Here is a 12,117-nt window from a genome sequence, read left to right on the forward strand (position 1 = left end):
TAAAATGAAGCCGGGCGTGGTGACGCACGCCTTTGATCCCAGCACTCAGGAGGTAGAGGCAGGTGGATTTCTGAGTTCAAGGCCAGCCTGCTGGTCTACAGAGAGTTCCAAGACAGCCAGGGCTATACAGAGAAACCCTGGAAAGCGCTTAGCTCTCTCCAGGCTCAAATCTGGGATTCTGAGATCCAGTCTCAGAGATGACAGTGGATGGTTGGAGCCATTCACTGACTGCAGATATGTGCTTCACAGAACAAAACCTCAGAGGATACTTCCAGCCTTCTGATATTGTGTAAAGGTGCCTCCCTCAGGATGATCACACGATTGATAAATGATAGGTATCTGGAGGAGCAGGCTTCTCACCCTCCCCTTGTGATTAATCACACAGCAATGCATACAATAAGCTTTAACATTTATTACCATCGAGGTTCCACTATTCTCAACCTTCACTAGTCCCTGAGTCACACACGATTTTTATCCTCACTTTATTTTACATTTTTACCGTGTGTGCGTGTGCCACACACACACACACACACACACACGCCAAGTGCCATGGTGTTTATATGGAGGTGAGAAGTCTCTTCTTATACATGTCCTAGGACTCGAACCCAGGTCATCAGACCTGGCAGTATGTACCCTCTACCCACTGAGCTATCTCAATGGCCCATCTTATCCCCACTTTTCAGAACAGGAAACTGAGACACAGTGAGATTTTTTTGTTTGTTTTTGTTGGTTTTTTGTTTTTGTTTTTTTGAGACAGGGTTTCCCTGTATAGTCCTGGCTGTCCCGGAACTCACTTTGTAGACCAGGCTGGCCTCGAACTCAGAAATCTGCCTGTCTCTGCCTCCCCACAGTGAGATTTTTTAAAACAGTTGTTTCCTATACAGAAATCTCAGGGTACCTTTAGATTTAATTACGTTTATTTGTGGAGGAGGCATGTGCCACAGTACTAACATGGAGGTCAGAGGACAACTTGCAGGAGTCAGTTCCACCCTATGGGACCCAGAGATCAAACTCATATTTTAGTGACAAGGCCCTTCCCCAACAGGCCATCTCACTGGTCCTTTGAAATTTAAAACAAGGTTCTCTGGTTGCAGAGAGGGCTGGACCTACAGGGCTGTTCTGGAGACTGAGTAGGGCACACCAGCAGTTTGGCAGACAGAACACTGAGTGCCTCAGGGGCAGTTTCTCAGGAAGATTCAACTCAACAAGCAAGCAATAGACTTGCAAACAGGACAAGAGACTTCAGCTCTGCAGGCAACAGGTAAGAGACCTCCCAAGAACGGCAGGCTCTAGACTAAAACCTGGGGGCCAGCCTGTTTCCAAACCACCACGGGGCCTTGTGGCACAAAGGCAGGTGCCCGTGAGAGCAGCTGGTTGAAGAGCCCCGTCCCACAAGCACAGCCTTCTGGACCCTGCCTGGCCATCCTGTGCCCCACCAGCCTGTGTGCTCCTCTTGGCTTTCCAGTCAGTGGCAACTACAGGGTACAGCCCCAATCCTACTGTTAGTATTCCTGGCTTCTCTCTTCGGTGCATCAGCAGTTCCCGCAGGCCCACCTTCAGAGTGTGTCCAGGAGGTGACAGTTGTCACATTCCCACAGCCAACAAGTACAAAGTATCCTTCTAGGGAGTATCAACCAGTCACATTCAGATTCGGATACCGATGCATGCTCTCTTGAGTTCTTACTCAGTGGAAGGCAGTCCCCATGGTGGCTCCCAACCTGCTCTTCTGCTATCTGACACTAAGCGCTCCAGCCACACCACTTCCTAACCACATGCTGGCCAGTGTTCCAGGCCAGCCTTCCTGGGGGGCTGCCCCTCCACTTAGACCCTCTCTAGCCCACTGCTGCCTCTAGGGCATGTCTCTTCTCTTCACCCACCTATTCTGCTTGCCTCGGGGCCTCTCCTCCATCAGCTGGAAGTTTGTCATCCACTGTGGGACAGCCATTGACCAATGAGAAAGCCCAGCTCCCCTGCTCTAGTCTGCTTTTGGGGCTCTTCCAGAGATATTCCTCCTCCACCTTTCCCTAAGGTCAGCTGGATCTGAGGGATGCAGGCTCTGGGACCTGTCTTAGCTACTTAGGCTGAGCCCCTGCCTCACCTTATTCGTCTCTGCAAGCATGACCTATTCCAAGAGACACGGCACTGATACTCCAGGCCTTCCTTCTGCCTAGAAACTGCCCAGAAACAGGAGAAACACCCTGGGTTTTCCATCTTCCTTGCCGCAGGCCTCATGTTCCCTTCTCCCCCAAGGCCTCTGCAGTCAGGAACTTGACATGCATCCCAGAGCTTTTTTGTTATTTTTTTGTAGACAGGGTTTCTCTGTGTAGCCCTGGCTGACCTGGAATTCACTCTGTAGACCAGGCCTGGCCTCAATCTCTGACATTCACTTGCCTCTGCCTCCCGAGTGCTGGGATTAACCACCCACCAGGCAGGTTTTTAATATTCTGGATTGTTTGTTTTTATCTATCTTTCTTTCTTTCTCTCTCTCTCTCTTCTCTCTGTTTGTGTGTAAAACCTCATACCATGACAAGAGTATGTGTGGAGGTCAGAGGACAACTTTCTCAAGTCGGTCCAAAACTAAACACAGATTGTCACGCTAAGTAGTAGACTGACTCCTTTCACCTGCTGCTGAGCCTCGTCTCTGGGCCCCGGCTCATGTTTTATACTGTGCTGCATACAACCTAAACAAACCTAAGGGTTTTGTGAGAGGTTGCCTCACAACTACCTCCCTCTAGTGGCACACGCTGCTCCTCACTCTGCTCACACTGGGCTCAGGATGCTGATTGTATGGGATGCTGATTGTATGGGATGGTGTTCCACAGTGACCCTGTCCAGAGGCGGGGGTGGGGGGTGGGGTTCACTTTTCACAGATGCTGTCACTCAGCCTCCCTGCCTGTCCACAGGTGTGCAGACAGTCCTTTCAGGACAGTCACCTCAGCCTGTGGTTCCCCATAAGTCTTCAAGTATCTGTCCCCAGAGATCTGGCAGTAAGAATAGGGGCCCTGGAACCTCAGGAGGCAGTCGACTGTGGTAAGAACGCAGGAGATAGAGGGAGTCACCCATGCCCTGCCTCATGGGTCAGTATCAGAGGCAGTGATAGTCACTTAGATTCAGAGGACAGATGTCTGTCCACATGCCACACTGACCGTTTGGCCACAGTCAGGCTCCCCCCACAGGCCCACAGGTAGCCCTTCCTTCCATCAGGCTCTTGACTCAAAGGCAAAAATCATACCAAGACAGCAGGGTGGGTCTGTGCTTGGAGCTCAATCGTGGCTCAGACACAGAGCAGCCACAGAACCCCTGAATTTTTAATGCCAGCACTCTGAGAGGGGCCTCTGAAGAACTACTGCATCCAGGCCTGGGGTTCTCAGACACCAAGTCATGAGGCCGTGACAGGCACAGGAACTTTGCCCCTTTGCAGAGCAGGCTGAGCGGGACCACAAGCTCACAGAGCTTCTAGGAAGGGCTGATCACCATGGGGCAGCCCGAGCGGCAGTGATCACTAACCCATGAGGCCTGGCTGGCCCTGAGCACTCTGGGCAGTTCAGTAGGAGTGTGTTATAGTTATGGGGTAGGAGGGGAAAAAACCAACCACAGCTCTAGCCCAGGGGTTAACAGGTGTCTTGAAGGGAGGGGTAGCCTGGAGAATTAGGACTGGGCTCTTCTCCACTGAGAAGCTAGAGGCTCTTGACCTCCAAGGGCACATGACTCAGGCCACCTCTGTGATAGGGAATGGCGGATGCCCCACTGTAGGTCCAGGTAAAGAAGGTTTGAACAAGAATCCTGCTGGGGACCAGGACGACCAGGGACAGCTTCAGTACCCCCGGGGGACAGCTTGGCCCTTGTTCTCCAGGCTTGCAAAGGGGTCTGCAGCAGCGTCTGATGATGAGTCAATTGTCTGGTAGGCACTGTGCTCCTGAGAGGGTCCGAAGAAATCTAGAGGACAGGGACATGTGCATAGAGAAAATGAGACCCTGGGGTTTTTGCTAAGCACAGATGGATCCACCGTCTGCCATGGCTAGAGTTCAACACCATGATGCTAAGGACAATGTGCAGTAGCAGAAGCCCAGACACCAAGCCTTTGGCAGGCAGCATCCACTCAATCCTAGCATCTGATGGGTGGATCTGCAGATGAGAGACATCTGAGGGTCAGAGAGACAGGCTGATTTGATATCATTTGGCTTGAGGCATAGGACACTGGGTTCCAGCCTAGACATCAGGTCCTATGGTCAGTGGCTCCTGGCTGCTGTGCCAAATCTGCCCCAGAAGCACTGATGAGGGATCTGAAGAGGGGTGGCTAGTCCTCAGCCCACGCACTTTTCTCCTGCTCTCCTCAGTCACCATTTCTAGAAGCCGCAGAGCCTGGCATAGCTGTCATAGCCAGAAGGCTGGGCTGAGGGTACAGGGCAGGACAGAAGGCACCTGTGTCTCCCACATTTCTCCCTCTGTACATTTGTCCTGGGGCCATGAACAAGTCCCAAGGGCAGTGGACCTTCCTTCCTTCTCCCATCCCTTCACACCAGGCAGGTCTAGGTTAGCATCGAGATAAACCAGAGTGGGCAGCCATAGGCCACTCTTGCACTGGCTCAGTACTGGCTACCTGGGGACCACACCCAGCTCCCATAGAATAGGTTCAGAGAGGGCAGGACAGTGGCTTGGCCCACCACCAGAGAGGACAGTGCGGGCTGGGCCAGAGGCTAGAAGGTTGGCACACAGGGTTCCCCACACGGCAGGAGAGCACACCCCCAGAGCCAGGGCTGGCTGGAGACAGAAGGAAGATGTCCCTGCGGCAGAGGCTCCAGGCCACTTCTGTGAGCCGAAACCTCCCTGGCTCCCCTTGTGCTCTGGGCCAAGGGAGGGCCACCAGGGGAAGGCGGGGTAGAGCAGGACTTACCGGGGCGGAGGGGGAGCTCACCCCCTCGTTCACGGTGCATGTGGTAGACGAGGCAGCAAGAGAAGGGCTTCAGCAGCAAGCTGAGGATGGCCATGCCGGCGCCGAAGCGGCCAGTGTCCCCAGTGGCAACACTCGAGTAGAAGATGCTAATGTAGATAATGTCCAGGAAGATGGTGGCAACCAAGCCACCAAGAAACTGCAAGGGACACCATCACAATATCATGGCCACTGACTCTCCAGACCCCAAGCTTCACACACACACACACACACACACACACACACACACACACACACCCCAGCCTGGTGACTGGCAGCCTGTGACTGGCACCTGTGTGGCCTAAGAGCACAACATACAAGTCTGGCTCTAGCCTGTTGCCCCAGAATTCCTCAGCCCCATCTCCTGCCATTGAGGTCATAAGGGGCCTGTCTCCAGAATTTCTGAGAGGGACAGTCCCTTGGAGTCCATACTTTCTGTTTACACTGCAAGAAGACAAGGAAAACCCCCTTTGTAATTCTCCTAAGGAGCCGTTGGGGTTCTGTGACCTTCCCCCATGTCTGTCTTGGAGGGGGACAGCAGCAGAGGTGGGTTGCTGTGTGGCTGGCCTCGCTAGGCTTGCCATGTGCAGAACAGCAAAGGGTCGGGTATGAGGGAGAGAGAAGACACGGGCAGACGAGGGGCGCACGGCCAGTTTCCCCACTTCAACTCACCATGCCTATGGCATCTATAGAGTCCCGCTGGGCCACAGCCCACACACCCAGGGCCAGGATAGTGAAGTTGCCCCAAGCATAGGAGCTTGAGAACACCAAGCAGCCCCTGCACAGAGAGACACACACTATCAATCAGCTAGTCACCAACTTGAGGTGCCCACCCCGTCCACACAGTTCCTTCCCCCTGTTCCAGGGTCTTAACCTCCTCTGAGAATAGTCACTCCTGCCCCCTGCAGGCAGTTATTGAAATAGCAGGCAGTGTGAATCAGATCATGTGACTCCTCCAAGCCAACCTTCCCACCGGTTTGGAATAAGATACCTTTTTTGCTGTTGTCTATGGGGTTCCCACGAGAGCCCCACCCTTACCTCCTGGCTGCTACACCCTTGAGGCTTCGTTTTCCTGAACAGGCAGCCATTTCTTGCCATCTTAAGAGCTCAAACGTTGCCTGAGAGATCCACTCTCATGCAGGCCTGACCAAGCTCCTCCCTGCTCAAGTTTTCAGAGTATCTCTGACATTGCCTACTAGTTTGCTTGCAGAGCCGGCTTATCACAGTTAACACGGGGCACTTCCTGGGACCTGACTCTGCCCCACTTGTTCTAAATTCATTGGTTCACAGCTGCTCTTTGGAGGGAGGTGTTGTTAACGAGTCTTATTTTACAGACTCAAAGTCACCGACTTAATAGGTGACTAACCAGGTCACACAGTCGCACAATGAATGACCATGAGGACTGACCGATCCTAGGAATGGGTGAGGAGAAGGTTTTATTGTAGATATGAGAGAGAGACAGCAGAGGTATCCGCAAGGATCCCGACTGAGCATGGCCAGCAAAATGAGTAAGGCCATGGGGGGTGTGGGGGAAAGCATCAGAGGAAGAGAAAGAAAGAGGTTGAGAGGGGCAGAGAGATAGAGTGGTCCAGAAGAGGAGCCAAGGGCAGAACAAAGACAGCAGGTAGCCAAAACGGAATCAGAAGCTAGGTGAAGGGAAGCCCAGATCGCGAGCTGGAGAGGGTTAGGGTAGGGGGCAGAGTGAGAAGGGCGGGGCCACGGGTACTGAGTGATGCTGGGGTAACTGGGCAGGGCCACAGATACTGAGTGATGCTGGGGGAACTGGATGGGGCCACGGGTACGTTGTCTGGGTTTCTTTGGGACCCGACCATTAGCAGGGCTGGGACTGGAACAGTGGAATTAGCAATTAGGCCAAGAGGTCCGATGTTTTCCAGTCTTTCTCGGTCTCGGGAAAGCAGGTGTGAGCTCAGCCTAGTCACCAATGTGGAGCTGCAGGGAAAGTGACACCCCACTCCCTGCTGTTTACATCGCTTACAGCAGTTGGCCTGGCCACTGCCCCTCAAAGCCTGCAAAGCACACGTGATCTCAGTGGTTTCCTGACTTGCTTTTGGCAGCTCCAAACACACGACCGAAGTGACAGTGAGGTCAAGCTGCAGCTGCACCCTGGAGCCCCACTTAGGGGCTTGGTTAGTACGCACTGCCGCAGGGGCCTGTCCTTATCCCACTGTGTAGATGGAAGATAGATCCAGCCCTGCGCCGAACGAACTGCTAAATGTGATGGACTGAAACAGTGCAGAATGGGACCTGGCCAGGCAGACAGGACCCGGGAGCACTGACCCCAGGTGACACAACACACAGCCAGAAGACGTGGATACAGCCAGACACCCAGAGTCACTTACCAGGTTGTCAACAGCCAGTGAACCAGGAGAATAACCTGTAGCACAAAAACAGGGGTTGGATAAGTCTGTGAGTGCAAAGGCACAGCACTCAGGAAGAGGCAGGTGGGCCTCTCTGAGTCTGGGGCCAGCCTGGTCTATAAACAGAGTTCTAGGACAGCCAGGGCTGTTACACAGAGAAACCCAGTCACAAACAACAACAGAAAACAAAACAACAACAAAAAAAAGAGAATAAGCCTCTCATGCCTCAGTTTCCCTCTCTTTGTAATGGGAATATAATCAGCCCTCAGTGATAGGACTTCCAAGAAAGCTGCAGGGAGAAAGAGAGCCAAGTGGCCCAGCCCTTCCTGGAAATGTGCAGCGGGAGGGACCAGAGGCTTCTCAAAGAGAAACTGGGAAGGGCGGAATGGAGCAGAGCCAGAGCGGGGGGATGGGGAGGGGCGGGGCTATGGGGGACTCTCTTCCCCAAACAAGGTCAACAAGCTAGGGCAGCAGGGGTCACTGGTGCTGGTTGCGGAATGCAGGCCCTCTCGGTGGTGGAGATGGTGTGTGTATCACACAGGGAGCATCTATCCCAAGGGGACCTTGGCTTCAGGGAAAGCAGGAGCTTGCCAGTGCTCCTCACCTGGGGGGGGGGGGGGGGCGGGGATCCTCACTCTGAAGTCATTCCATCCACGAATCTTCTGCCTACACTGCCTCCAGGGCCAACTGGAGCAGAACTCACTAGAGACTCAGCACACCAGGTCCAATCAGAAAGGCAAGCAACAGCCCAGCTGCAAAGCCCAGATCAACCACCCCTGTTCTGAGCTTGCTTTCTGTCTGGCTTTGTTTCAGGGGCTTGCAAAGGTAGACCTGGTTTCTGATCTGACGGTTGTTCTCTTGTTTGTTTGTTTTGTTCCCTCCTTTTTTTTGGTCTTTTTTTTTTTTTTTTTTTTTTTGGTTTTTTGAGACAGGGTTTCTCTGTGTAGCCCTGGTTGTCCTGGAACTCATTCTGTAGACCAAGCTGGCCTCAAACTCAGAAATCTGCCTGCCTCTGCCTCCCGAGTGCTGAGATTAAAGGCGTGAGCCACCACGCCCGGCTTTTTTTGGTCTTTGAGACAGAGTTTCTCTGTGCAGTCCTGGAACTCACTTTGTAGACCAGGCTGGCCTCGAACTCAGAAATCCGCCCGCCTCTGCCCAGCTGGTCTGAGTTTTTAATCCCCTCATCGCCCTAGAAGGCACAGCTTGTTTCCCACCTCTTGTTACAGTGAACAAACTGATGTGCAGAGAGGTCAAGTAACCTCCTCAGTGTCACACAGATAACTCTGTCAGAGCCTGGCCTTAAAACCTCGCCCCGAAGCCAGCATTCTCTCCACTGTCAGGATCTCCAAGGTCAAAGGCAGGGCAGAGGGAAGGGAAGTTTAACTTAGAAAAGGGTGGGTCAGCAGAAGTCTAGGGGCCAAGAGGATTAATTAACCTTTGTTTGGGGCTATGGACTGTGGTTCCGTGGTAGAAAACTTGCCTGGCCTGTGGTACCCTACCACAGGAAAACAAAACAAGCCTTTGTTTACCACTCCCAAAGGAGGAGGGGCTGGGGATGTCCCAGACCTCAACTTAAAACATCCCCGTGTGTCCTGTGCAAACATTTGGCGGCCTATTAGACAAGGCAGTAGGATGCCCCCAGGACAGCTAAATTCAAGGGCTACCCAGGAGGAGAGGCAGGTCCTCTGGCAGACTTTGGAGTCAGACCATGGAACAGATCTTAACACATAAACTTGGGCAAGTCTCCATACATACAACGGCCACCTGCTCTTCAGCGCAGCAGGGACTCTGTGGTAGAAGTGTGTCAAACACTCAAACACAGCAGGCCGCATCGCTGCCCCCCCCCCCCCACTGCTCCTCCCAGGGCTTCACAAGTCTAGTCCAACCTGAGCTGCTTCAGTTTAGCTCCTGCTTAAGACAAGCAAGAAGCCCAGTTAGGGACCCGACTTCTTTCACAGAGCCTGGGCCAAGTGCTGAGAAGAGCTGGTGTCTTTTTAAAAGACAGAGAGGGTGGACTGAAAGGGGCAGCCAATGGTGTCCCAGCTGCCTCCCATAGGGACACCAGATCTTGCAGACAAAATAACACAACACCCAGCCTCATTCTGAATTTCAGATTGTGAATGATTCAGTGTGTCCCCAATCCTGAGACACATGGTACGACTTTGTCCTTGATGCGAAGCCCAAAAGTGACTGGGTGTTACTTCACAACCCCTAGCCTGGGCACTGCCCTTCAAAGCCTGCAAAGCACACATGATCTCAGTGGAGGGCCTAGTGTTTGTATGCTGGGCTGGAAAGCCTGCTATCTTACATTTGTGATGGATACACTGTACCTATCAGGTTCTAAAAGACGATGTAGGCCATCAAAACCAAAGTTAGCCCAAAGCAACAATACCAGGAAATGCAAACCACTGGAGCTGAGTCTTTGGGGGTTCGAATCCTGACTGTACCACTTATTTCTTGGGAGACTCGGACAATTTCCTCGTATGATCTAAGCTGAAGTTTGCACCCCGATAAAAGAACACGGCTTCTCTAGGTCAGGTATGGTGGTGCACACCTTTAATCCTAGCACTCAGGAGGCAAAAGCAAGCAGATCTCTTGTCAATTCAAAGACAGCCTGATTTCTATAGTGAGTTCCAGGCCAGCCAGAGCTAGATAGCAAGTCCCCCAACTCTAAACAAAAACGACAGAGTACAGCTTCAGCTTTTTCAGCGGAGGACGGAGACTAAGAAAAACAAGCAACACAGGTTGGGGATACGGCTCGGTTGGTGGAGTGTTTCCTTATCCTGCAGGAAGCCCTGGGTTTCATCGCCACTACTGTGTAATCCTGGCACTGGAGAGGTGGAGGCAGGAGGATCAGAAGTTTGTGGCAATCCTCAGGTACACAGTAAGTTCAAGGCTACACAGTAAGTTAGTACACGAGACCCTGACTCAAATGAATAAAACATATCAGCCCATAAACATCACATTTTTCTCACCTGTTCCTGCGTTTTATTATTATTTGTTAGTGTGTGGTCCTGGGATGGAACCCCAGGCCTGGGGTGGGCTACTCAAATGTTCTACCATTGAGACTTGTGCTGTCCTCGTAATTATTCCAGCAGAATAAGGCAGAGCCTGACCTCCAGACTGCCTCCAAGTCCTGCCTGTAATTCTGTCCCTAGATAATGGATCGCTCAAGCCCATTCCTTTGCTCCAATCTCCCTCCTGCTGCTAGCCAGCAGTTTAGGAATGGGAAACCGGCCAGAGCAAGTCACAGCCCAGCCCATATGAAATCACACAACTGCTCCAAAGCACCTCTATCTTCCGGCCCTTTCCTCTCAGACACCAAAGGGTGCTAAATGGCTTAACACCTGGGAGTCTTAGGGTTTCACGGAGCTGGCACCAAAGGCCCAAGATGGCCGGTTTACTTCCAGGTCCACACGGTTCTGGCCGAAGCTAAGTGGCCAGCACCTCTGTTGCAAATGAGGAGGGCTGAGAGAGAAAAAGAACTTAGGAAATGAAGACATCCTACGCAGCCCCGCTGCCCGGAGCTCAAAGTAGCCTCTGGGGTTTTTGATTTTAGGAAACCTCTTAAGTTCCTGCTTCTTAATTATGAAATAAGGACGCTGCATGTGGAAATTAGGGAGAAGCAATTGTTTGGGGACAGCGGATTTCTCCTAACTTGAGCCAGCACTCAGACAGACCCCCCCCCCCGAACTGCACTGACCTCTCAGAAGGATAGATGTCCCTGTCCTGCTGTGGGGGACACCAGGAGCGCAGGCCCGGGCGGTCCGGTGCCCGTGCCAGCCTGGGTCTGTCCGGGAGGGGCGGCCCTGTCCGTCTCTGTCCCCAGGTGTCCCTCTCCGTGTCCGCCGCCTCCTCCCCGGGGCTCTGGACCTTCCCTTCTGCTCCGACTCCGTTCCCCAGGTTCCTGGACCCCCGCCCGCCCCGGCCGCGCGGCCACCTTCAAGTTCACGGCAGGCAGCTCCATCCCGACCCGGCGGAGGGCACCTGAGCGACGGCCGCGGGGACTCCTGGGCTCCGAACTCGGGAACAAACTTCCTGGCCCCGCCCGTCGCGTTGCGCCAGTTCCAACGGCGGGAGGCCAACTCGCGCGGCCACGTGACTGCAGCCGGTTGCTAGGAGACGGCGTCAGGCAGCTGCTCTTGCTGCTAGGCTCAGGCTCCTGCTACTACTACTGCCTAGGCCTCTACCAGCTCCTGTGCTTCAAGCCAGGAGGTCGGGATTTCTGCAGCCTAGGGGCTCAACGGGCTGCCTAAGTGGGATCGAGGTGAGGTGGTGGGACGACCTACAGCCAGAGGAGCCTGGGGCAAGCGGGCAGAAACTGCGGGTGTGGTAACAGTTGGTGTCTGCCCAGAACATCCTCTCTCCTCTCTTACTTCCCTTGCACAAGAATTAGAACAGTGCCTACCTCATCATCTTTGTGAGGATCAGTGAATGAATTCATGTCCATAAAGATAAAAAGTGAGGGTTGGAGAGGATTCCGTGATTAAGAGCACATGTTACTACTTTTTCTAGGCTTGGGTTCCCAGAACCCACATGCCGGCTCACAATCATGTACTTGTGATACAACCACCCTCTTTTGTCCTCCGCAGGCTCCAGACACAAGTGCATATACACACACAGGCAGGTGAGACATTCGTATACACAAGACAAAAATAAATAAATCTGAAAAAAAAATCGAAGCTCTGTTCTTACTGTATTAAATTTTCCTTCCAAGCTTATTGGATTTCAAGAGAATTTCATAGAATACATTAAAAAGAAAGGAAGGAAGGGGAAGTCGAGGCAAAGATATAATGATATCAAAGCCTG

The 12,117-nt window shown here is 52.8% G+C and overlaps 1 protein-coding gene across 2 annotated transcripts; it reads right to left on the reverse strand.

The window, feature by feature from the left end:
- Positions 1–392: 392 nt before the first annotated feature.
- Agtrap (angiotensin II, type I receptor-associated protein) lies at positions 393–11,396 on the reverse strand. 2 transcript variants are annotated; one of them, NM_001301281.1, is made up of 5 exons: positions 11,296–11,396; positions 7,291–7,325; positions 5,603–5,708; positions 4,895–5,090; positions 393–3,936 (listed from the first exon to the last, which is right to left on the reverse strand). In NM_001301281.1, the coding sequence occupies exons 3-5, from the start codon at positions 5,603–5,605 to the stop codon at positions 3,815–3,817; spliced, it is 321 nt and encodes a 106-aa protein (NP_001288210.1). In that variant the 5' UTR covers positions 5,606–5,708; positions 7,291–7,325; positions 11,296–11,396; the 3' UTR covers positions 393–3,814. The 2 variants fall into 2 exon arrangements, with proteins under 2 accessions (NP_001288210.1, NP_033772.2); NM_009642.5 differs by having other exon boundaries at positions 11,249–11,396.
- Positions 11,397–12,117: the final 721 nt, after the last annotated feature.

Source organism: Mus musculus, chromosome 4 (genome assembly GCF_000001635.26).
Source record: "Mus musculus strain C57BL/6J chromosome 4, GRCm38.p6 C57BL/6J".
In the NCBI taxonomy this organism is placed as follows: Eukaryota; Metazoa; Chordata; class Mammalia; order Rodentia; family Muridae; genus Mus; species Mus musculus.

Bases quoted from the DNA above. Each gene is read 5' to 3' on its own strand.
- Agtrap (NM_009642.5), bottom strand. From the start codon at position 11,275: ATGGAGCTGCCTGCCGTGAACTTGAAG. The intron at 7,326-11,248 runs GTGGCCGCGCGG...TTTGTGCTACAG, and splicing joins TGCCTGCCGTGAACTTGAAG to GTTATTCTCCTGGTTCACTG. The intron at 5,091-5,602 runs GTGAGTTGAAGT...TGTCCCTTGCAG, and splicing joins CTATAGATGCCATAGGCATG to TTTCTTGGTGGCTTGGTTGC.